Genomic DNA, 26855 nt, shown 5'->3' with positions numbered 1-26855 from the left:
CCAATATTGCACAGGTTGCTTGACCCGATTGTACTCATTTTTGGCATAGAGTACATAATGTACATTAGAATGAAAATAATTTCTATTAAAGTCTGAGTCCGCATGTTAGTTATCTAGGACCTTAAAATGTATAAGCTGATTTCGATAATTTAAAAAAGGGGGATGGTGTGAAATGATATGTGCCAAATCTGTTTGTCAAGATGTTACTGAGATATACTCGGTCAATTGGTCCAACAATCACATCAGCATTCGATTAGTGCACGGACAATCAATCAAGGCTGGACAATCAGAATTTACACAAATCGTACTTATATTAATGCCGATTATATCAATAAAATATTCTCAAAAAAATGTTTATTCGTGCTCCTGAAATGACACTCAAGCCAAATTCTAAAGACACAGTTCATGGTCTAATTAATTTAATTGCTTATTTATGTAAGTAACTAAGTCGGAATTTGCTCTCTCAACTTTTTAACATGTTTAGTTGTTGTTGTAATACGAGCTGCAGAGCTAAACAGAGAAGGTACAATCTTCTATAAGAGTGTACAGCTACTGGCGTACGCCGATGATATCAATATCATTGGAAACAACACCCGCGCCGTTAGTTCTGCTTTCTCCAGACTGGATAAGGAAGCGAAGCGTAAGGGTCTGGTGGTGAACGAGGACAAGACGAAATATCTCCTGTCGTCAAACAAACAGTCAGCGCATTCGCGTCTTGGCTCCCACGTCACTGTTGACAGTCATAACTTTGAAGTTGTAGATAATTTCGTCTACCTGGGAACCAGCATTAACAGCAATAACAATGTCAGCCTGGAAATCCAACGCAGAATCACGTCACTGTTGACAGTCATAACTTTGAAGTTGTAGATAATTTCGTCTACCTGGGAACCAGCATTAACAGCAATAACAATGTCAGCCTGGAAATCCAACGCAGAATCACTCTTGCCAACAGGTGCTACTATGGACTAAGTAGGCAATTGAAAAGTAAAGTCCTCTCTCGACGAACAAAAACCAAACTCTACAAGTCTCTCATCATTCCCGTCCTACTTTACAGTGCAGAAGCGTGGACGATGTCAACATCCGATGAGACGGCACTAGGAGTTTTCGAGAGAAAGGTTTTGCGGAAGATTTATGGTCCCTTAAGAATTGGCAACGGTGAATACCGCAGACGATGGAACGATGAGCTGTATGGGTTATTCGACGACATAGACATAGTCCAGCGAATAAAAAAACAGCGGCTACGCTGGCTAGGACATGTTGTTCGAATGGATGAAGGTGCTCCAGCTCTGAAAGTATTCGATGCAGTACCCGCTGGTGGAAGCAGAGGAAGAGGGAGACCTCAACTCCGATGGAAGGACCAGGTGGAGAGGGACCTGGCTTCGCTTGGAATAACCAATTGGCGCCAAACTGCTAGAAGGAGGGATACGTGGCGCGCTGTTTTGGACTCGGCTATAACCGCGTAAGCGGTGTCTACGCCAGTCAAGAAGAAGAAGTTGTTGTTTTCAACCCGAGATGCTTCGCCGCAATGCAATTGCTACTAATAAATACTGCAAATTAAATCCAGGAATTATAAAACATATTGTAAAATAATTTAAGTGCTTAAAGAAGCTCTTCCACCAATGCGCATCATAGCTCATTCTGCATTTGCAAGAATCTCATTTTACCTCTCACCCACGTTCTACCCTTCAATTCTTCTCGCAGCGAGAATTGTGAAACCCTTGTCTGCTCCAGCTTTCTTCGCTTCTAATGAGTTGCAATTTAATACACAAATTGCAATTTACCAACTACAATGCTTGTGTTATTGTTGTTTTTGTACTTGTGGCATCCGCCCATACCGTGTTATTACCGTAACGGTTGTTGCTGTTTTGCTCAGCGCCTCCACCTGCTCATACACACACATATATTCGTTGTTGTAGTGTGCATGTAACGTTGTGGTAGTGTTGCCACTTCTGCTGTTCGTAAATAATCAGGCGAAATAATTAGAAACAATTAAAAGGTAGCGAGCGACTCACAGAAGGAGCAACACATAATGGCAAAAACAACAACGTTAGCTGGCAATAACAATAGCAATATAAAGTTAAAGCCAACAACGACATCCTGAGCAAAAACAACAAGAGCTTAGAAAACACACGTATTGCTGCAGGAAGGGAGGCTAAGTTCCGCTGTACCCAGTGCACCATGGAAAAAAATTATAACTGCCAATATGACCACTCCCTCCCTCTCTCTCTCTGTGTAATAGTTGATAAAGTGTTAATTTACCTTTCAATGGGGCTTTATGAAAAGTTGATTTCGTAGGTGAAGTTGTCTTTTAACAGATTCGAAGAATGAAATTTTTAACTAAATAAATAGTATTAAATAATATAGTATATAGTATTAAATATATAGTATACTAAATAATATAGTATTAATGAGGTGAAACAAATGTTGGAAAAATTAAATGATGATTTACTCAGTGTTGCAACTCTACAGCTCATGTACCGATTTTTTTCCTAACCTTGTTTAAAAAAATTTATAATTACTTTGAACCTTTAAAGTAAAGAAAGACGTATCCTCCAATAAGTAATGGCAACTGTCGAGCTAAAAACTGCTTCCAATCTATTGGCAGGTAAAAAAACAATATATTTATCGACGAGAAAGATTTTCATTTCTTATTTATTGATAATGAATTGCTTCTGTTACTTGTCATTTTATACATTTATTTTATAAAAAAATGAAAACTGGGGTATACAATCCATAAATCGAAGTAAATGTTAAAAATATCCGTCATTTATCGAATCGCGAGGACCTAATCCAGTTCAGAAACCTTTCCACAATCCAAATGTTTAGCTCTAAAATTATATTCACTTCCAGATTATTTTAAGCTGACTTTGAAATGAACAAAGTTGTTATACTTTTAGTTACTCAGAGATGTATGTGGGTATAAAAATGTTATTGTAGACAAGAAGTGTGCTAAATTGCTGCATTTCACAGAATGGCTACAACAGCTGTTATATGTATAAGTACATATATAACGAAGTATTGATTCTCATGAGTATTGTATAAATTTTCACTCGTATTCTATACAAGGTGTATTATGGATATTTATTCAGTGCGAAAAATTGTTAATAAATTGTGAGTACTTGCACACTTTGGTTTATAAAACGCATTGATAGAACAACATTCCTTGTATGATAATAATAACATAATTAACATGAGGACCTCAGTGCATGCGTTAAATTTTTCATCTAAAATATAGCTAAATCTTTCATATATTCTAAACACATTCAATGGAGATGTTTTTCTTCTAATGGTGTGCCTCGGTGCCGAAAATGGTCAATACTTCCTATGGTCCTCATATAACTGATATACGCATTTTAAAACTTCCGAAGGACTCTATACCATATATATCGCTTAATATATGACATATCTTATCAAAATTAGGTAGCTATAGTATTGGATATAGTGTAGCTTGGTAACAGAAATAATTGAAATCGATCCAGGGATTATTCCAGCTTCCATATACCATATGTTTATAATGAGTTTCGTTATTCTAGTGGACTTCATGCCGTATATTCGGGTCGAATTATGCGTTCTGAAACGTCGTAAAACTTCAAAAAAAATTACCAGAGAGCTTTCGCTCAGTGGATTGACTCCTGGAGCTCCTTTGTGAGCTCCCCCTTGGTTGATGGTGTCAAATGTACGCCTTAACGACTATTTAAGGGTCCCAGCCAAGTTGATCATAGGCACGGGTAGCATGACACCTTTACCCCCTACCATGGTAAGGCTCCATCTTTGAATAATGTGCTATTGAGGAGCAACGAACACTCAACGATACCCTTACGTACAATAAATGCTCATAAATGAAGATACTCGATCCAAATGGAAAAAGTTTTATTCACTTGTGACATATTTAATATATATTTAACAATTAGGTATTAAAGTGGATTAATCGTCCAATAAATCTATCCACGAATCTTTGTATATGTATTGAACATGTGCTCGGCAGAGTGAATATAATTGCATTATTCTCCGTTCTACCGGCGTTTGTTTATTTTAGTAATGACGGTAAAACTATCTTTCGTTGTAGGGTCTTCCCCATTCGCCAATCATCCATTTAATTGGCTGTGTGTGGTATGAATTATGGAGAGAGGAAATGTTGCAGCCAACAAACCAGACGCGTCCGCAGACGACCATTTGGCTTGCAGTTGTTAGAGGAGGGCTGATAACTGTTAAAATAATACAATTTGTAAGGCCATCGACGAGAGCAAAACTAAGCTGAACATTGTACATACACCGTTGCATACATATCAACATACTCAACATGCCTTGCACCATGTGGTCGTCAATACATACCTATCCGCTTATATAACTTTTCTCATATCCCTCACATTTCAGTTTTACTTTACTTTATATTCGATTGTCAGTGCTATTCTTCGAACCTTAGCCAATTGGTTAGCCAATTAAGCAAATGGAAGTGATTGCTTTCTCCAGCAAGTACTAAAACTTAGATACATACTTGCATACCATAGAAGAGAGATATCAAACTGGAAAACTTAATAAATTTATTTACGAATTAATATTTAATATTTTATGCAGGAAATTCGTTAAAAACTACATAGTTAAGCTCAATCAGTATGGTAGCAAAAGAAGTAGAATCTGGTATCTTTAGGAATAGATCGGAATAAGTATGTTAAACAATTTTCCCTACTTTGGGAGGCATTTGAGAAGCAGATCTCTCTCTCTCGAGGACCAAAAATTACACGCTATAAATCCCTCATTGTTCCCGTACTATTATACGTCGCTGAAACATGGACGATGACAACCCGAGATGTGGAGCTACTAGGAGCATTCGAGAGAACTGTTCTCGCCAACAACTTTGGAGCCGCCAGCGTGATCGAGGAATACCAAAGAAGATGGAACCATAAACCGTAAGAGATCTACGACGACATGAATATAGTTAAGTGTATAAAAATCCCAAAACTTATGCGCAGGTTATCGAGCCTTTACCGCCATTTTAGCGTAAGCGACAAAAACCAAACTTTACAGGAGAAGGTTTTTTTTAAATACTTTTAACCATTAATGTGGTAGTAATTAAAAATTTCTATACATTAATGCTTTTCAGACATTTACATATATAATTGAAAAAAAAAAATTAAATTACTACCACATTAATGGTTAAAAGTATTTAAAAAAAACCTTCTCCTGTAAAGTTTGGTTTTTGCCGCTTACGCTAAAATGGCGGTAAAGGCTCTTTATAGTATGTTTACATATGGAAATAATCTCGTTCTAAGCTCGTTCAATAATCTAACCGTTTACATATAGCCAAATGAGATTATCAATTGTCAAATGTGTTGCATTTGTTGTTGTATTACACATATTTCTCTCGCTGTCGGCCATTTTTGTTTACATTTTCATTTGACATTTCTCCTCTTCGCAAAATTATCGATAAACCTTGGAATAACACCGAAAATCTAGTTGCATAAAACGAGATAATTTTATAATCTCGGATTATCCAGAGAGGAATTTGTATGGAAAATCTCGTTACTTAACTACAGATTATCGAGTTAAGCTCGTAAATAAAGATAATCTCGTTAGTTACATAGGATTAGGCTATGGCCTGACTTCGCAAAGGATAGAGGCAACTTGCGAAGTTTTGTGCTCTGGGTTCAGACCGACCCACAGTTGTAGTGCCAAAGAAGAAGAAGGAACAATTTTTCATTGAGGGTATGTATATTAATTAATATATTAATTCCAGTACAATACTGTTGTTTTATTTTTAGGCTGATAATATAAGTTTTCGAACTATTTGAGTCTACAAAAGTCAAAAGCGATTATAATCAACGTTGAGGTAATTAACATCAACAACAACGCAAAAATTCATTTTATTTAAGAAGCGTGTATAGTACATATATACCTACTTACTTATGTATGTTTTGAGTGTTTTTCCGCAGGAGCAGCGTTAGTAAAAATTTGTTTTTATTCCGGAGCGCAGTTAAATTTCGAAGCAAACTTTTGCTGTTCTCGCGACAAAATACGTAAAAACTTTGGCATTCATAAAAACTTTGAAATGTCGAATTTTCTAAATAAACTAAGCGACAAGAGTAACTATTTGCCAAATACCTCTATTTATGTTGGACCCATGTAAAAACAAAGGTAGAGCAGCAGCAGCAGCATGCACCGTTTGTGCATAGAATGCATGAATAAGAGACAATAAATTTTATGGCGGAAGAAGTAAAAACACAGAGCTCACAAACGTTGCGACATAAAGACATAAAAGGCAACGGGATCGGGCACCCACAACGTTCTAATACTCACAACACTCACACAGAAGTGAAGATAAACGACTACAAATTTTTGCAGACATCACTATTCCATTTGGCAACGTGCGCAGGTGCTGCCGTCGTCCTTTGTGTACGGTTGCACCCCGGTGTTGGCGACACAACAACACAGGTTCCGCCCTGCAGAATTCTTTAGTGTGTGTATTTCTACATGTATATATGTATACACATATGAAGTCAGTACTAAGATACTAATAATATCGTCGCAGCTGAAAAATTCTAGTCACTGGAATTGAAAGATTTCCCAAATTATTTCATTCTCCAGAACCAGAGTATGGTAATACTAAATTCGAAATGGTTGCTTTCTACAATTGAATAAGCTACTTCATGAGACATATTAGACCTGTATTAAATGTATAATAAATTGATCAATTTTAGTTTCAAAATCAAATTGGATAGCATTAGACATAAAGGAGACATGGAGAAGATCTAAACATTTGTTTCTATTTAGTATTTATTCATATTTATAAGGCAGGGCTTCTAAGAGGGTTTGTTAAAATGATGAGACGTGAGAGAAATTAACCCGTAATTGGATTAATGCTAAAGAGAAGACAAAGGAAATTTAGACTCCAGATTCAATGCAAGTGACGGATGACTCCAGCAATTTAAAGCAAGATGTGGAGTTAGACTTATTAAAGTGACATGACAAAAGCTCGTATCGCTGCCTAAATTAATAGATCCGTTACTTTAAAATATTCATACACATAGAGTGGCCGACGAAAAGAAAAATTTGAACATACAGCTTTATCAAAATCTTCTTTCTAATCAAGTTGTGGTAATATATTATTAATTTGTATTCTTTATTTATAGTTACTGTTTGCTAATATTGAATTTAGTTCGGGTTTGAACTCTTAAATATGTAGCTACAATACCTCCGTAAAAAGCAATATTAGTTGGCATAAGAAATATTTTGATAGAACATGCGAAGGAAATGAAATGTGGTAAAATTAAAAAAAAATTGAATTAGAGTATAAAGAGAGTTGTGACCATGGTAAAAAACTTCAAAACTAGTGATTCTACCAAAAACTAGCAGCTCAGTGGACGGCCCAAGCAATCATCACGTGGAGACGTCGGTTTGATCCTTAAAGAAGTAGACAAAAATCCAAAAGTAAATTAGTACAGCTCATCGCAAATACAACACAAAGAACAAAAAAAAAACAAAAAGAACAGTAGATCACCACGAAAAAAACCACTTATTAAAGAACTAATTATTAAAAAACTAACGCTGTGCTTGGTCCGAAGTACGTAGTAGTGTCCGACCGATACCCAATTTTAGGCCCTTGCCGATTAATCGGCCAGTTAACAAAGTATTTTCTTTCATGAATAAATTTATTTAGTGAACAAACGAAAAACAAAAACAAATAATATCACAAAATAAGTAAAAACTCAGTTCATATGTAAATATGAAGGTCTTTAAGGACAAATAGGAGCTCTAAGCCAGTATTCGAAAATAATAGGTGTAGTAAAAAGAATCCGTTATATTTGAAATAGTTGAGTTTAGTCAGTTTTATCTCGCGCTGTGAAAGTGCGCAAAGTCGCAAAGCTATATGAATCGCAACAAAATCAATAGATTTTCTAAGTAGATGGTTAATGTTGAAGAAAAGTGGTTCAGTAACGAAAACGTCAAACGAAAACGGTTGCAGTGGAATCGCGGCGAGATGGTGGCTAAGGTTGACGGTCAGAAAGTTTTTGCTGTATGTTTGGTGGTTTTGGCAGATAATAATTTATTTTGAGCTACTCCCCGACTGCCGAACTTAATTCGATCCTGTATTGATGCCCAGATACGGGCAGTTTGGGACAATTGGAGAAAACTTGTGTTCCATCAGGCCTCACATATTGTAGTGACTCGATAGAAACTGCTGAAGATTGTCAGCACCTCATAGTCCAGTCCAGCACCAAGTAATTATTACCTATCCTACCTGTTCCTATCTAAGGCGAATGATGTTGATTGTATAAATTCGTCTCAATGGAAAGTTTTAAAAATATATCTTATTTTCCAATTTTTTGCCAATAGCAACGAGGGCTTCTATAAGAGTGACTTTATGACATTATCTTCAAAATCTCAACCAGTAATTAAACAAAACTGGGCATATTTGGCATAAATTGGCATATCGCATTGAATATGATACAAAAATAATGAATTTCTTTACCTAAAAGAAATTATAGAAGTGTAATTGGAAATAAGTAGAAAGTATCTGCCAAATATGACCGATGCCGATGCTGTAGCCTTGGATTTTTGTAAATTAGCGCCAACCCATTAATGAAATAAGGCAAAAAATTTCATTAAATTTCTAATTTAATTGTATTGTAATTAAAGCTTTTTTGAGACTTACTAAGTGTTTCAAAAGATAAACACTAAGCTGCTCAGGAGCATGTATAGATATATACTAACACATATGTATATATATATATATATACATATATACAAACTTATGCTAATTAATCTCGCAGATCTTGGTTGTTTATCTTTCAGAAATTTCGGTTTGTTCTTTTGTATTGACAGCATTATTATTATGTACCGACGACTGTTTGTTTGTCTGCAAATTCTTTGCATTGGAAATTCTCGAAATTTCACAGAGCCCATGGCATGAGAATCTATTATACGCACAGATGCTTATTAATGCTGGCTGTGCAGTAATGAAGCGAAAACTAATTATTAGAAAGACAAACAAAAGTGCTGTGCCATAAAGAACTTTTCGGCCTATTCAGACACAAAGACACACCCCGCGCGCAGGCATTTGAATTCGATTAATTTCGGCTAATAATCACGAACTTTTCGCAACTTTATCAACACGACTTTGCGAAATGCAACAAATCTAATTGCTAACTTTTTCTGCTGGCAGCTAAACACCCTTCACAGACACGTCTTCGATAGCTCTAGGTTTGGGTTCTTCCTTATATTATATGTATTCACTTGTAGCACTTTATATATACATATGTATGCATCTGTATGTGTGTGTAAGTAGGCAGATAAAGAGTTCCCATTAAAATGCAATATTTTCAATTGGCTGTGAGGCCGTGGGGCTTTAACAATCCCCAACAGCCTTCCGAAAGAACTGTTGACATTGAGCTCGTTTAAGCAGCTCCAAAGAGTTCGTAGCTCGTAGTCAGGCCAGGCCAGATGAGTGTGAGAAAAGTCACTCGACATTATTTACTTAGTAAGTGTGTAATTTCTTGCAAGAGCAATAGCAAAAACAACGTCAGCTTTCACAGAGATAACGACAGTGGCAAGTACAAAAACAAAATGACAAATGTTTATCCAGCCAAAGCAGTGAAGTGGTCGGATTGGCAGCAGCGCGAGGAAGGAGAAGGAGCTGAAACATATTTCAATGATTCCTTTCATGTTGACGCATTTCAATAATGCTTAGCTTTTGTGTTGTTCCATGCTGCTCGACGCGACACTTGTCACCCCATTGTTCTAGTCTCGCATTGGCTGCTTCCGCTTGGCTTTCCCGCGCGCACCGCAACAGCGCGAGAATTGTACTTAAATACAAGCACATACACATGAACTTTGCCAAACCAGAAAGCTTAAGAATGTATGTACTCACGCACATATTTGCACGTGGCTAGCGTTGGTGTGGGTGTAAAGAGTATTGTTCAAAGACGCAAATTGTCTTTAGCAAACATAGCTCAACAGTCTATACATAAATGTGTAATCATAAGTGCACTCACAAACTTAGTTACAGACAAAGAAGTTCAAATAGGTAATTCAGGGGTGTGGGGAGCTACATATATTTAGTAAAAAAGACCGATTTGGATGGAATGCCAAAAGCCCTACGAGGCCAATGAAAATATTTTCATACATACCATTAGAGTATATTTTTTACATCAAATGTAGCTACTGTCAAAGCTCATACATCATTTTATCTTCCTCGGAGAATTAATTTCATAATTGGTGTTTAACCCGTTCTTATGACTATAAACGTCAATTGCTAAACAGTTAATAGCTTTAAAAGTAGTATGTAAGCTCTGGAATGCCACGCTTCTGAGCAGCTGATACGAACTTGCATTTTCGGAGAGTTGGTTGCGGAATGCAAACTATACAAAACGTGTCGATCACCGTTAAGTGCTACGTGCGCTTGTGGCTATAAATGATAGATATAATAGTGTGATCCATTTCGGGATTCCATACTTTTTTAAAGAAAAACACAGAAAATTTAAATTTAATATTTATTATCATTGGAAAAAACGTTCTTTGACATTTATTTTGTAAAGATTGTTGCTTTATAATTTTGGATGACTCGTTCGAGCATTTCGATTGGAAAGCGTAATGTTTTGCTCCAAGTCCTGAATGGAAGCGGGATTGTCCGCATACACTTTAGACTTTTCATATCCCACAGGAAAAAGTCTAACGGTGTAATATCATACGATCTTGGTGGACAATCGAATGGCCCAAAACGTAAAATTATCTGTTCACCGAAGTGTTCTCTCAATAAATTCATTGATTGATGCGATGTGTGGAAAGTGGCGGCGTCTTGTTGAAACCAAATGTTGCTGGGAGCACAAGCTTCAATTTCAGACATCAAATAGTCGGTTATCATGGTTCGATAACAGTCCCCAAAGACAGTTACGTTCTCTTCTTCTTGACTGGCGTAGATAGCGCTTACGCGGTTATAGCCGAGTCCACAACAGCGCGCCACGCATCTCTCCTTTTGGCAGTTTGACGCCAATTGGTAATACCAAGTGAAGACAGGTCCTTCTCCAACTCGTCCTTCCATCCTCGGCTTCCACCAGCGGGTACTGCATCGAAAACTTTCAGAGCTGGGGCACTTTCGTCCATTCGAACAACATGACCTAGCCAGCGTAGCCGCTGTCTTTCTATTCTCTGGACTATGTCTATGCCGTCGAACAACACATACAGCACATCATTCCATCTTCTGTGGTATTCGCCGTTGCCAATGTTTAAGGGACCATAAATCTTCCGCAAAACCTTTCTCTCGAAAACTCCTAGTGCCGTCTGAACGGATGTTGACATCGTCCACGCTTCTGCACCATAAAGTAGGACGGGAATGATGACGGACTTGTAGAGTTTAGTTTTTGTTCGTCGAGAGAGGACTTTACTTTTCAATTGCCTATTCAGTCCATAGTAGCACCTGTTGACAAGAATGATTCTGTGTTGAATTTCAAGGCTGACATTATTATCGGTGTTGATGTTGGTGCCCAGGTATACGAAATTATCTACAACTTCAAAGTTATGGCTGTCAACAGTGACGAGGGAGCCAAGACGCGAGTGCGCTGACTGTTTGTTTGATGACAGGAGATATTTCGTCTTGTCCTCGTTCACCACCAGATCCATTCGCTTCGTTTCCTTATCCAGGCGGGGAAAAGGCAGAATTAACGGCACGGGTGTTGTTTCCAATGATATCGATATCATCGGCATACGTCAGTAGCTGTACACTCTTATAGAAGATTGCACCTTCTCAGTTTTGCTCTGCGGCTCTAACTATTTTTTCCAGCATCAGATTAAAGAAGTCACACGATAAACCTTGCTTGGTATCGGACGGCTCGGAGAGGTCCTTCCCGATCCTGACGGAGCTTTTGGTTACGTTCTCACCGGCATAATTTTTGAAGAAATATGTGCCGATGATTCCACCAGCCCTCAAACCACACCAAACCGTGCCAATGCGGCAATCTTGTTTGACATACCCATTGAGCCAGAAATGGGCATCATTCCTGAACAGAATTTGGTTCGAAAACGTCGGATCTCCTTAAAACTTTTCAAGAGCCAATAGAGTGAAGCGATCTTGCTTGGTCGATCGGACCAAGCTGGATGATCTATATTTTCTGAAGAATGACATACACAGTACCTTAACGATTCATTATTTTTTATTAGGATCCTAAAAACAGTATTCAAATAATTTGTATCAAAAAGTACGAATTCTTAAAAAAACAGTGAACCCTCTCATGCCCGAATTAAAATGGGCGGAGCTAACATTTTCTTTAGGACAGATATATGTATATTAGTCTTAACTCAAATATTAAGTGATAAAAATATCAAAGTTGCTTTTAGGCACAAACTAAATTATTGTAAATAAACTAAACACTTTTCCCATGTAATTTTTTTAATAACTCTCTTATCTCTACTTATGTATATAGTTCACTTTGCTTTAAAATAAAGCAATTATTTTTATGTTTTTGAACAGTTTTTGTACAACTTTTTTTGCGAAACGATTTTTGGCGACATTAGGCTTGAAAGGGTTAATCTTCGTTAATCCTATCGAAAATGATGATCATCATATATCACTCTAATACATACATGTTTAATAAATTCTGGGAGAAAGAAAATTGATTCTTCTCCCAGTATAAATTATCAAAATTAGGGCCTTTTTGGAGGACTCTGTATGTGTGTAGGCGTTTCCACGTTACTCGGTTTTAAGAAACCGTAATATACTCCAATTTTCATACAGTCAAAATCTGGACAAGTATATATTTCACACCGACAAGTCATACATCAGTTTACAACAAGAATCTACCACCAAACCTTTGTAAAGAACGTGGTACTGAGAAGTCATTGAAATAGTATTTTTCAAAGTACACATAAATAATAAGGAAAACTTGTTTTATTAGACGCCAAAAATTTAGATCTCACTTTAATAATTTACAATGTTTTATGAAAAATTAGCTCTCATAAATGGGGACCTACGAACAAATCAAAAAGTATTTTCTACTAACAAATTTTAACAGGTCGAAGGTTTCAAGATTTGTATAATTAATTCAAGTTAACAATGTTCAGAATGAAAAATCTTAAGGGAAAATTTGTCCTCGACTGCTGCTACTACCAGCGGCTTATACATACTAGAGATACTACTTACATATATATGGAAGTGCTGCACTTTGGCTTTCAAGTTAAAACCCGCAGATGTATAAAAAAAAGTTGCAAAATGGAAAATGAAAAATAAAAAATTAAAGCCAGTGAAGAAAAATGCGTTGGCAAATGAAAAATACTACAACACTTAAGTGTTACATCATTTTTCTTCCGCTCAATTTCGCCCACTATATGACTTTCCGTCGAGTACACCTCACTACACTTGAGGCTGCGGTTCGAAAAAAATGGAAAAACACAGCGTAACACGGATTTATGAATGCGTAAAATATCTGGCTGTCTATGTATTGGATTCACGCACATTTGCGTCCCGCAGCAGTGCGTGCCTCCAGCGCCGAGGATCTATGGTACTATGTATGTGGTAGTCATGAGCAGCACAAGCAAGTGTCAGTAAAGTAATGCGTGGATGTCGTGGTGTACTATGAATTGTTGCTATCGCTGGCCGAGGAATCAATGTCTCTATGTCGCTATGCTGACAAATGCTGTGGAGGGCGATTGCGGGGCGGCGTGTGAAGCGCGTGGGATTGGCAGCTTTGAAATGGTTGTTCGGAGCGCATAACATTCATTCAGCAGCAGCTCAAACCACAACACTTGCAATCAGTGGCGTAAAGTGCTTCCTTTTGTGTGCTAATGCGATTTTACAACCCGCCGCCTTCCGCTGCCACGGTCCGCCTCTCCACCCGTTCGCTGTCATTCATTCGCACTTTGCACACACACACCCCAATCTATGCCTGTATCCCGAGCTTTTTTCATCTTCATGTAGCCATATCTCATGGCGTTTAGGCGACGCACACGTCCACTCGACGTGGAATGGCATAAGTATGATTTCATTTCTGCTACGTTTCTTCCATTTCGCCATTTCTTTTATTTTAACACTTTCGCCATTACTTCAGTTGTATTATTCTACTTGCTGCTTTTTGTCCTTAAAAGCATATTATTTCAAGCAATCATTTCAATTCATACAACTTGCCTCGGCTTTTCCTTTTTTGCTCTGCACAGCAGAGGACGCAATATAATCGCATGTAAATATGTATGTGTGTGGGTGTTTAGTAATCTAGTTGAACGCATGGTCCATATGTGATCAAATTCGTTTTCTTCGTTTTAGCCATCAAACACTACTTTTTTCCAGTGAACTCCTTTCAGGCATTCTCTTAATGGCCATGCTATGACTTAAACACTGTTACTAAGATTACAGCCATATACGAGTATGTACATACATATATGTATTTACAGTTATCAGTTATCACGTTTGTTGTAGCAGCTGCATTGTTCATTATATGCACTCTGTAAGGGATTCCCAAATCATATGGAATACGTTTAAATGGAATTTTCCACATTTTGGTCCTCAATAAGAGTATTCAACAGTTCATATTAGTTTCAAGTTGGTTACATACAAATTTCGACGTGCAACTATATCAGCTGTTCCACTATTGAAGTTAAATATCTAGTATGTACATATATATCTATACTACTATTATAAAGAGGAAAAATTCTTTCACCATTGGAAAACTACATTCACCCCGAGTAACATAGGCTATATTTATTGCTAGGATCTAAACTTTCTGGAAATAGTTCCCAGGTGAGGGTAACGGAAAGACTTCGTGATGGAAAATCTTAATCTGAAACAGAAAATTGTCTGCAAGTCATTCTCTTCGCATCGCAATCGCGTGTCAGAGATTCGAGTTAAGAGTGCTTGCAGCTGCTTGCTGAACAAAATTTCTAAACCTGCCAAGTACGCGCTCGAGCACAGAGCGTGTGCATCGGCTCATATATACAAGCTCACGCTAGGGCGTCGAACTCTGAGCGTTCCCAACGCCTTTATAATCAGAGAGAATGACAACGTACACAACAGGCTAGAGGTTGTAATCAAGTTTTAGCTCATTGCAAATAAAATATAATTTAATGTTCTAATTTTCCTCATTTTACTTTTTTTAAATAAACCCACGCAAAAAATGACAAAGTACATGTATACATATGTATGGGAGAGTGTGTATAAATTTGTAAAAGCTTATAACTTTTGAAATGTTTGTGTAAGCCCGTGCGAAGCCGGAGAGGTCTGGTAGTGTATATACATATATAAAATTTCTTATACAATTTGTTGGTATGGACGTCTGTATCATTACACTATCGGTCAACAAGATAAGCACATATAAGAAAATAAATTTGGAACATTATATGAATGTTGTTATTCTCGATAAGTGTGTCTAAGTAAATCATTTCAAATCATATAATTTACTGACATCCGCCTGTCCTGTTAAGTTTTCAATTGAAATGAGCTTGTTAACTTTTTCATATAGTAATGTGCTATCAAATAAATTGTTATATTCTATCAAAAATTGGTCAAGTACATTTTCTTTCTTATAAAATATATTATATTATGTAGAAATCAACATAATTCCGAATTCCCTAAAATACTTTGGTGAGTAATCTGAAAAATATGTATATCGTACTTAGATGAAAGAAATCCATATTATCCTATTTCGAAAAACCGATCATAAACCATCCCTTCCATAATATTATATAGCAAAAATATAGATGAATTAAGTTTTTAAAGACATTCAAATTTTTAAATCGAATTTAGTCGTAAACTTATCCCGAAGAATTGAACATATGATGTTATTTCACAATAATGCTAAGTACCTAGGAATCACCCTAGATGCTAAGCATCGCTGGAAAGAGAGAGAAAAAAAGGGCTTCATTTTAAAATAGTCTAAGTTTTACCATCTAGTCGGTAGGAGATCCAAGCTTTCAATCGAAAACAAGCTGTTTATATATAATCAAGTACTAAAGCCAATTTGGGTCTATGAAGCTCAACTATGTGGTTGCTCAAGTCAAAACTGTATTGCTTGCATTCAGCGCTTCCAAAATAAGGTACTAAGAAGTATAGTTAATGCTCTTTGGTATATTAGATCTGCTGACCTTCACCGTGATCTTGGATATCCTTGAGTTGAATACAGCATGGATCAGAGTGGTTCATATTCAAAAGACATCTGCAAATCAGTTTATATAAATATGTCGAATTTGATATGTTCTGTAAAGTGCACAACAGATTTAAAATTTTTAATTTCTGAACATTTTAAAATTTAGTCCTAACACATTTAACATAAAAATACATAATACAGTTATGTGGCGGAGACCATATTCACCAGCCGCACATCTATATATGCCGTTATAAAACTACCATTAAACGAACAGCACAATAACACCAACGCGTTTCGCTGTTTTTGTGAGAAGGCAAGTTCAACACAAGGCTTTGCCAAGGTGCGAATCTTGCTGTATCAGCAAATATTGCCGAATTCGCATTTCTTCTCTTTTTGTCACACTTCTCTTTCCAAGCATTTTATCGTCTGCACAGGCGGAGAAGTACGACAATGAAGCACCAAATACCATGCGTGACCTCAAAGCATTGCAATAGTCATGATGACAAAGTTGTAAATAACAGTAACAACAGAATATAATAGAACAATAACAACAAGCATAACAAAAACGAAAATAAAGTCAAAATTTGCTTCCTTTCCGTTAATCCAATCAATCAACGACTGACAAAATACACGCACATAAATCAAAATTCCCAGTGAAGTGAGGGTGGTCTGACAAATCTACGAGTTTTTCTTTATATGTAAATATGTATGCATGTTCATATTTATGTACATTATGTAATTTCAATGTTCTTACATAGACGCCCAAATCTATATACATTTGTATAAGTTTATAATACATATTTTTCTCTCTTTCAAAAAGATAGATATTTTTCATTTTGTTAACAATTATTTTTAAGATTGTGACCAAGTTGTTTGAAAGCTTTCGTGAGGATATTAACCACAAGTAATCTACACTTCCCCACGAGAAGCTATAGCATGAGATCCTCCAATAACCGCGCCATGCATATAACGTTATTCTTCACATCTCATTATTAAAACAGGAAAAAGTGATGATTCAAGTTATCCCATACAATTTAACCATATATCGAGCACAAGGCCCACTAAAACAACAACAATCATTATATATAGTACAATGGAGCAAATATAATTCGTGAACCGATTCATCTTCACCATCAAGCTACATTATACACAATACTATAAGCTAACTTAATTTTGCTAAGATATCTCACATATTAACTGATATATACGGTATAAAGTCCATCGGATATTATAAAACCCTAATAATAAAATAGAAGTAGTGGTAGTTATGACCAGATTTCTCTATTTTTGGCAAAGAGACTCATGAACAAAAGATTTCCTCTGAGTTTCATTAAAAGATCTGAGAGATTTTCCTGTAAAAAGTTATTCATTAATACTGAGGTCTTCAAGTTCCGAATATCTCGAACCACGAAAATTTTAAGTCCGATTCCAAAAATTTTAAAATGAGTGACACTACACCTCAAATTCTGAGATTGTGTTCAGTTTCGTTCCGGTTTCTTCATTGGTTCTTGATGCATACATTGTAAAGTGAACGAATCAGATGGACTTTAAAATTTTATTATATGGGAAGTAGGTTTGTTAACCGATTTGCCAATTTATAACAGTTAACATCAGAGTATCAACGACTTTAATATATTCACATATTAAAAGACCAGAGTAAAAATAAAATATATGTACATATATTCGCATATACAAATATATTTTTGCACTCAAATTTAGAGTACAGTTTTATTTTATTACAGTTATATAAAATATAAAGATTAAATAGCACATACCAGAACATAAACCGCAAACGGCATCACCACGACAGCAACTAGTAGATCGGCTATTGCCAATGACACGATAAAATAATTCGTAACCGTTTGTAAGGATCGTTCGCGGCACACTGAAAGGATCACTAAAATATTGCCGAACAATGTCAGCAAAGGAAACACCATCAACGTAAGCGCCCAATAATTCGGAGGAACTGTAAATGCAAATGGAGAACAAGATATGTCAAATATTCTACGCGCATAATAAGAACAATTACACTGTCCAACAAATGAAGACTTTTTGAATGGAACAGAATAGCGACCCCATAATTATGAAAGGGTATGTTGAGTAGATCATTTTTGTAGAACAAACTTATGGTCCAGCACGTCTGAGTTTTTTTTTACAGTGGGTCAAAGTTTTAATTTTTTGGTCGAAGGGAGCATTATACTATATGAAAAAAATGTTGTAAGTTAATGTCTGAGAGAATTCTTATGGTCAGATTTGTATTGGAAGATCTTAACCCTCTAACTGGTTTCTTTATGGGTCAATTTGACCCTTTTTTCGAGAAAATCAAAAAATATCCTTTAAAAAAGGACATTTAAGGATTAAAATATTCTACGAAAATGTTTGGCGGAAAATTTCAGTGGGGGTCACCAAAGACACCATTGTTGTAAATAAAGCTCTTTACGATTAATTGGCAAAATTACACGCCAACATATACAAAGTAGGTGAAAACGTCGTCAAGTTCGGCCGTTTAAAAAATCAGAAGAACTTGTATACTTTTGCAGTATTGAAGAGGTTCTAAAATATCTAAAGCTTCCACTGGACTCTTCCGCGTGGCGACTATTTATAGATAGTTCAAAACACAGCTTAAAAGCAGTTTTACTGCACAATGGAAATCAACATCCATCAATACCGGTTGCGTATTCCACAAAAAAGGAGTTAAGATGTCACTAAAGCTGCATTTTCTGCACTCTCATCTCAATTTTTTTAAAGAAAACCTTGGAGCGGTTTCAGATGAACACGGTGAAAGGTTTCCTCAGGATATAAAGGTATTGGAAGAAAGATTCAAAGGGAAATCCCAAACTGTAATGCTTGCTGAATACGTAGGGGGCTTGTACAGAAACCTTGACACATCGGAACATTCACGTCAAGCTAAATACAGGAAAGCATATTAAGTTTAATCTTTAATCCATTGTCCTACTACTGCTGAAGCAAAAAAATAAATATGTACATACTGTAATAAACCACTATTAAAACGAAATTATAATTTTTTTATCAATCGTAAAGAGCTTTATTTACAACAATGGTGTCTTTGGTGACCCCCACTGAAATTTTCCGCCAAACATTTTCGTAGAATATTTTAATCCTTAAATGTCCTTTCTTAAAGGATATTTTTTGATTTTCTCGAAAAAAGGGTCAAATTGACCCATAAAGAAACCAGTTAGAGGGTTAAGATCTTCCACAAAAATAATCCTCATACAATTCCACAATACAACTCTGACCATAAGAATTCTCTCAGACATTAACTTACAACATTTTTTTCATATAGTATAATGCTCCCTTAGAGCAAAAAATGAAAACTTTGACCCACTGTAAAAAAAACTCAGACGTGCTGGACCATAAGTTTGTTCTACAAAAATGATCTACTGAACATACCCTTTCATAATTATGGGGTCGCTATTCTGTTCCAAAAATGCTGTTGGACAGTGTTATTTGATTATATTAAACATATTCGGATTAAATAATGATTGACTTACCTTCATCATTTGGCACGACACACAGGTCCGTTATGTTTGAGCAATTAGTTCGAATAATTACATCGGTTGCATTTAAAGAGCTTATTGTAGTTTGTGTATCCGAAAACGCGACGCCGTCACCGACCCCGCTGCCGGTACCGTTAAAATTAAAAAAATAATCGCCAAAGTCTTCAAGCAGCAGCATAAATGAGCTACCGCTCTTATCGCCCGCCCCACCAGCTACTCCCTTACCCGCCGTCGACACACTCGTCCCGCCACCGTCGAAACTCGGGTAATAAGTTTCGTTTCTCTTCGAACCGAAACTGTCTAATGCGGCCGAATGTCGTATAAAATCGGTACCTTCGACCGCCAGGCGCCCGACTTCCTCGGCGTTGCCGCCACCATTAAAGCCCTCTACTGTTTCGTAATCACTGTCACCGCCCAAAGCCGTTTCCGCACTATCGATCAAAGCAAAGTTGATATCGTCCTCTCCCTCACCAACAGCCATTCGACTCCGTCCCGTTGTTCTAAGGGCAATGTCTAACAAACCATTTGTTGGTGTAGTGCAGTTATCAAGCGCGCCCTCAGCGGTATCATGACAGCCATCCACCGACCACCCACCTTCATTTTCAATTCCATTTCCGTTCGCTGCTTTTCCAACTGTAGGCGGCGTTGAATTAGAAGCAACAAATACAGAAGATGAGTGGAAATCCAAGTCGGTGTACGATTCAATCGTTGCAGATGTCCATGTATAGAACGTATTGTTGGCATCATCGGTAAATGTGATGTTGTGGTGGGTCATCGTAGGCGAGTTCATTGAGGTCACATTCGTCGCTTCGCTGCCGGTTGAGTTAGAGCTGTCAAATGAATTCCAAATGCCCACAATAATGTTTTCCAGCTCCTCGCTGTGGTCATCACCACTGCCATTTATAACGATGCCATCGTCATCACCGTCGGCGCCAACATCGTACAGCCGGAAGTAGTCATCCGACACTGGGTCGCTGCGGTCGCTCGGCGTCATCGCAGCTGTGGTGTTAATTTCCGCCAACGATACCATCTTCCTATACAGCAGTTACTGTTACCTATTTGTTTTTGCTGTTATTTATGTGCGCACGCTCAGTAAATCAGCTTGCCGCCTGATGCCGAACGAGGTTAAACTGACCGTTCTCTGTTTTAAAACGTTAGACAAATTTCAAATATAAATTACGCCGCCGCTTACGTCCGGAAGAAAGTGTCTTATAAAATTTCATCGAACGCCGCCGCTAATCAATTGTATGCGATTTTTATATAAACAATTCACTTCTCGGTATTGAAGACGGGAACGAAAGCCCGATCCAAAGTGCATTTAAGCCGTCAGTTGCTTCAACGGGCTAATTTGTGCGGCCCTTAATGGAAGTAGTATCCGTATCAAGTCGGTCATTGTGCCGCATAAACTGGAAAATACATAGCACATTGCAGCTGCACCCCTCATCCGCCCTAACTTCTTCCGGCGGTTATCCGCAGCGTGTACTTGGTTCCGTTGGCTCGGCAGGCAGCACAGTGTTGGAGAGGTATAATTAAAGCACACTCAATGTACACTTAACGGCGCGCTCGTGCTTGCCGCTCTTTATGTTGTTATTGTTGTTTGCACATGTGATGCACCGACCGACAATATTAATTAGATTCTGCACTCCGATATGCATGATTGGGCCTGGTCATTGGTTCTACGGTAATGAGTTTTATACATTCATCACTTCAGCAGTTCCGCCATTTACTTCCCTGATGGTGACCCGGCAAGCTAAAAGCTGAAAGCAGAAAATTAAAATAAAATCAAATTAGTACAAAATGGGCAACGAGTGACGTGTCTACATGACTAAACTAGTATATGCATGTGTGCGGATGCTTACCAACTACATAATTGACTTTGTTTAAGTTAAGTTTGTGAATTGTTGTTAGGTGGCAAAAACTGCAGCATTTTCCATTTGCTTGGCTAGTAAAATAATATTACGTTAACTGAGTTCTGAAAAGAAGTTGTTCGAAAAGCACTTTTATGGAGAAGCGGATACAAGGCTAGTTTTAAGGTTGTCTCAGGCATTGAGTTCCACAACGCATTCAAATGCAACAGAGTAGCAAAAATAGAATACTGGATGCATAGTAATTTATTTTTAAAATGTGTCCACATAATTGGTAGGCCATTTTGAATTTTTGAAAACTAACGTAAAATTCGAAATTCGTCCCCGAAACCCCCCAGTAGAGAGTTTTGTTTGGGTTATGTCAAAACACTAATCTGATGGGATTAAATGGACCCCGGATTGGGATTCAGCGAACCCAAGAACTCAAAAGGCTAGTTTAATCTCGTTAGGAATATTTATATATTTCAAGATAAAGGTTAAAAAGTCCGAGGAAACGGTGTCCGCTGTGGACTGTGTAACTGTGCCTGAGTGTCTTGCAATCACTCTTAAAATCCTTTTACAACAAACTACTCATAAGAAAACAATTAACGTGACTATTTATGTTAGAATAAAATAAACGGTTTTTATGAAAGCTAAAACGTAAAATCTCCTCCCCGCTTAAGTGCCTCCCCGTTTAAGTGCCTTTTCCGCTTAAGTGCCTATATTTTGAGGCATAGTTGATTTTGAAGAGGGAAGCGAGACGCATTTGCAGACAAAAAAAGAAAGAGGCCGAAATGCGTGAGTATGAAGAGCTTGTCAAGCTGGCCGACAGGGGTAATGCTCGAAAATTTTACGAAAAGATCCGGCGACTAACTGAAGGTTTCAAGACCGGAGCACACTCCTGTAGGACCCCCAGAGGTGATCTAGTTATTGATGACCAGAGTATACTGAGTTTGTGGAGGGAATACTTCTCCAGCCTGCTGAATGGCAGTGAAAGTACAACACCAGGAGATGGCGAACCCGATTCCCAAATCGACGACGATGGAGAAGCTGTTCCAGTGCCCGACCGTGAAGAAATTCGAATAGCTTGAAGAACAATAAGGCTACCGAGCTATTCAAATACGGCGGCGAAGATCTGATAAGGTGCATACATCAGCTTCTTTGCAGAATATGGTCGGAAGAAAGCATGACTGACGATTGGAATCTCAGTGTACTCTGCCCAATACACAAAAAAGGAGACCCCACAATTTGCGCCAATTACCTTGGGATAAGCCTCCTCAACATCGCGTATAAGGTTCTGTCGAGCGTACTGTGTGAAAGACTAAAGCCCACCGTCAACAAACTGATTGGACCTTATCAGTGTGGCTTTAGACCTGAACAACAGACCAGATGTTCACCATGCGCCAAATTTGTCGACTTTAAAGCTGCTTTCGACAGCACGAAAATGAGCTGCCTTTATGCCGCGATGTCTGAATTTGGTATCCCCGCAAAACTAATACGGCTGTGTAAGCTGACGTTGAGCAACACCAAAAGCTCCGTCAGGATCGGGAAGGACCTCTCCGAGCCGTTCGATACCAAACGAGGTTTCAGACAAGGTGACTCACTCTCGTGTGATTTCTTTAACCTGATGCTGGAGAAAATAATACTAGCTGCAGAGCTAAATAGAGAAGGTACAATCTTCTATAAGAGTGTACAGCTACTGGCGTACGCCGATGATATCGATATCATTGGAAACAACACCCGCGCCGTTAGTTCTGCTTTTTCCAGACTGGATAAGGAAGCGAAGCGTATGGGTCTGGTGGTGAACGAGGACAAGACGAAATATCTCCTGACGTCAAACAAACAGTCGGCGCATTCGCGTCTTGGCTCCCACGTCACTGTTGACAGTCATAACTTTGAAGTTGTAGATAATTTCGTCTACCTGGGAACCAGCATTAACAGCAATAACAATGTCAGCCTGGAAATCCAACGCAGAATCACTCTTGCCAACTATGGACTAAGTAGGCAATTGAAAAGTAAAGTCCTCTCTCGACGAACAAAAACCAAACTCTACAAGTCTCTCATCATTCCCGTCCTACTTTACGGTGCAGAAGCGTGGACGATGTCAACATCCGATGAGATGGCACTAGGAGTTTTCGAGAGGTTTTGCGGAAGATTGATGGTCCCTTAAACATTGGCAACGGCGAATACCGCAGACGATGGAACGATGAGCTGTATGTGTTATTCGACGACATAGACAAAGTTCTGCGAATAAAAAGACAGCGGCTACGCTGGCTAGGTCATGTTGTACGGATGGAAGAAAACACTCCAGCTCTGAAAGTATTCGATGCAATACCCGCTGCTGGAAGCCGAGGAAGAGGGAAGGACCAGGTGGTGAGGGACCTGGTTACGCTTGGTAAAACCAATTGGCGCCAAACTGCCAGAAGGAGGGATACGAGGCACGCTGTTGTGGACTCGGCTAGAATCGCCTAAGCGGTGTCTACGCTAGTCAAGAAGAAGAAGAAGAAAAACGTAAAATCTCCTCCCAGCTATACTTTGAGGCATAGTTGTCATTTTTAGCGTGCATTATCGGGAATTACTGTATATACAGAGGTAGTCAAAATTATTTACACATCGGACGTTTGTTTACAAGTTTCACACAAAAAGCTTTCGTTTATTTTTGTTGTTGTCGCAGGGTAACAAAATGCTATTTTGTTGTAAACCTTTATCTATTCCTGAGCAAATGTAGTCAGTTTGGCTAGAATAGCTAGAAATATGGCGGAGAAATAAGCAAATGAACTGACGACTCGCAGTAGTCAAAAGTATTTACACACGCATTCAGCCTTTATTCTTGGATTTGGTTTAAACAAGAGTAATTATTGGTTTCTATTGCATCCATTACTAACTAACAAAGCCGTAAAATATAAAACTTGGTAAATAAAATGCCGAAACCAAAGGAATTAACGATTATAACTAAATCGGAGACTGTTACTGAGTTAGTAAAAATTTATAGAAGGAATGCTGTTTATAATGTTATTAAAAGAAGAAGACGAACAATTGAAAAAGGATACTTTAAAGAGAACTGGGCAGAAAACTGTGGTAACTCCAAGATAATGTAGAAGATTAGTTGGAACTGTCATACAAAATGCCATAAATAGTCTTCTTAATATTACAGCACCATCGAATTAGCATACCGCATGAACAGTCAATGATGCTACACTGTTAAGGACAAAAGTTAACATAAATACCTACGTTGTGCATAAAGTGGTCAATATTTCCGAAACCAGAGAAGCGATATGCCTCTAAGTTGCCTTAAATTGCATCCTAAAGCCTGTCGTGGACAGATAAGGCTGATTTTTTGTTCCAGGGCTTCTTTAGTAAACGCTTGATGCATTTACCACGTGAGAATAAGAATAATGTGGTTTAGACGCTAAATAGAGTCGGAGGTGACATTTTGATTTTTTTGGTGATTTGCAGGTGAAAAACAACTCGGATTCACTTCACGAATGGCGCGCTATTATTGATTCGGCTATAATCGCATAAGCGGTGCATACGCAAATTACATACACACATACATTTCATAGATATCATGATTTTAACGTTTGCAAATGGCTAAAACCCACGTCTTCTTCCCATATAACATAATTTAAATTTCCATAATTTTCATGAATCCTTCTTTAGTAATACCAATTATCACTCACATAGTCTTTAATAGTCAAAATATTACTGCTTCTAAGATTGAAAGTGAGCATTAAACCAATGTGAATTTGCCATATTTTATTTCAGAAAGATGCTTTATTATATTCACTCCTCATTCCATATGTATATACCTCTACGGCCAAAACTCTTTACATTAATGCACACATGCTTATAGAAATTGATATTTATTTAAGTATTGTAATCTTTTGTCGCTGGTGATCCACCTAAGTTAAATAAATTAGGCGCCACCAATTTCGGGCAGAAATAAATAAATCTCTTTATAAGAACAAATCATATGAATTGTGTGCGAGTGTATTCAAAATATATGTAATAGTATTTATTATGTATCATTCAATATTTAACAATAAATATCAATAACTCATAAATAAGAAATTAGGAAGATATACTCGCAATAAACATACGCGCCACACATCGCCAGGATGTCTCTAAGTACCCATGGATGTGTGTGTGTGCATTGAACAAGGAAAATGTCTGTGGCACACGCGCTTCAATAAGCAAACGTGCGAATGCTGCGAATCGCATAGAACCGAATCAGCTATCCGAAAAGCGTGCAGACGCCAAGTGTGAGGCAAGCCTTGTGGGTGGAGTGGAAATATTGGTGATTGTATTATATTAATAGATGGCATCCGACACATACACACACAGGGCGCGTAAACTGCGATGTTTCGTTACATTTTGAGGCTACACATTATAAATTAAAAATCTAAAAATTATTAACACAAAAATTTAAAAATGCAATTAAACTTGAACCAAAACTGCAAATAACTGCATTTGTGATTATTTTCTGTTTTTCTGTATTAACTATCTTCTATATCACCCTGTATTTCGCATGTTATGTCGATGTTTTGTGGAAGAATTCAACAGTTTCTGGCGCCTGAATTGGCGCCATGCACAGTGGGGCACAGACACCTCAGCCAACATGTCTGTCTTCAATTGCAACTAAAACAATGTTAGCCTATAAAATAACATTAAAATGCATTGACTTTGCACATACGATTATTATTCGTTTAGAAAACCTAATAGTCATAATAATAGGCCTCTCTTCCTTTGAAAGATTTCTATGCTATGTTCTCATTCAACTAAAAGATTGGGAAACCTTTTGCCAGGTAGTGAGTTATTCAGGAATTGCACACTGTAATTTGATGGCAATAACTTCGCCGTCAAATCGAAATTAATTCCATTAGAGTCTGCAAAATTCCAACGGAGCACAACAGAAACCCGGCTGAGACACAACTGATATACGATTTGAAGAACAGTGAGATTTAAATGTCAACCCATATAGCATATCTTTCTCTCAAATATCCGTACATATCCATATTAATATTATAAATGCGAAAGTAACTCTGTCTGTCTGTTACTCTTTCACGCCTAAATGGCTGAACGGATTTTGATGAAATTTGGTATAGTGATAGATGATAACCTAGAAATGGTCATAGGCTATAAATAATCACAATATAATAACCATAAATGGCTGATTGAATGACCTATTTTGGTGGTAAAAAAACAAAGATGTCAATGATCTCAATGTGACAATTTATAATTTCGTTCCAGGAGAGTTGACACAGCTACAAACGTTTAAACGTTTTACGTTTAATACAGATCCACAATAATGTATATCAATCAATATACCGGCTATAACGTTTTCTTCTTTATGCGTAAGATTTTTTTTTACTATATTGAAGAATTTACTAATTTAATGTATACCTTAGCCACAAAAACGTGTGGTCGGGTCT

At 37.5% G+C, this 26855-nt stretch overlaps 1 protein-coding gene across 3 annotated transcripts in view; it reads right to left on the bottom strand.

Moving 5' to 3' along the window:
- Nucleotides 1–26855, bottom strand: part of LOC105215420 (dopamine D2-like receptor) — a 238830-nt gene that overhangs the window by 155851 nt on the left and 56124 nt on the right. For all 3 annotated transcript variants that reach the window (XM_029042357.2, XM_054231258.1, XM_054231257.1), the window contains exons 3-4: nt 19574–21336; nt 17837–18027 (exon numbers count right to left, since the gene is read on the bottom strand). In XM_029042357.2, the coding sequence (XP_028898190.2) occupies nt 17837–18027; nt 19574–20609 (1227 nt within the window). In that variant the 5' untranslated portion in view covers nt 20610–21336. The remainder of the gene's footprint in view (nt 1–17836; nt 18028–19573; nt 21337–26855) is intronic.

The sequence above is a fragment of the Zeugodacus cucurbitae genome, chromosome 5 (genome assembly GCF_028554725.1).
Source record: "Zeugodacus cucurbitae isolate PBARC_wt_2022May chromosome 5, idZeuCucr1.2, whole genome shotgun sequence".
Lineage (NCBI taxonomy): Eukaryota > Metazoa > Arthropoda > Insecta > Diptera > Tephritidae > Zeugodacus > Zeugodacus cucurbitae.
The sequence above is the reverse complement of the archived record's forward strand: the minus strand, read 5'-3'. Positions and strand labels throughout refer to the sequence as shown.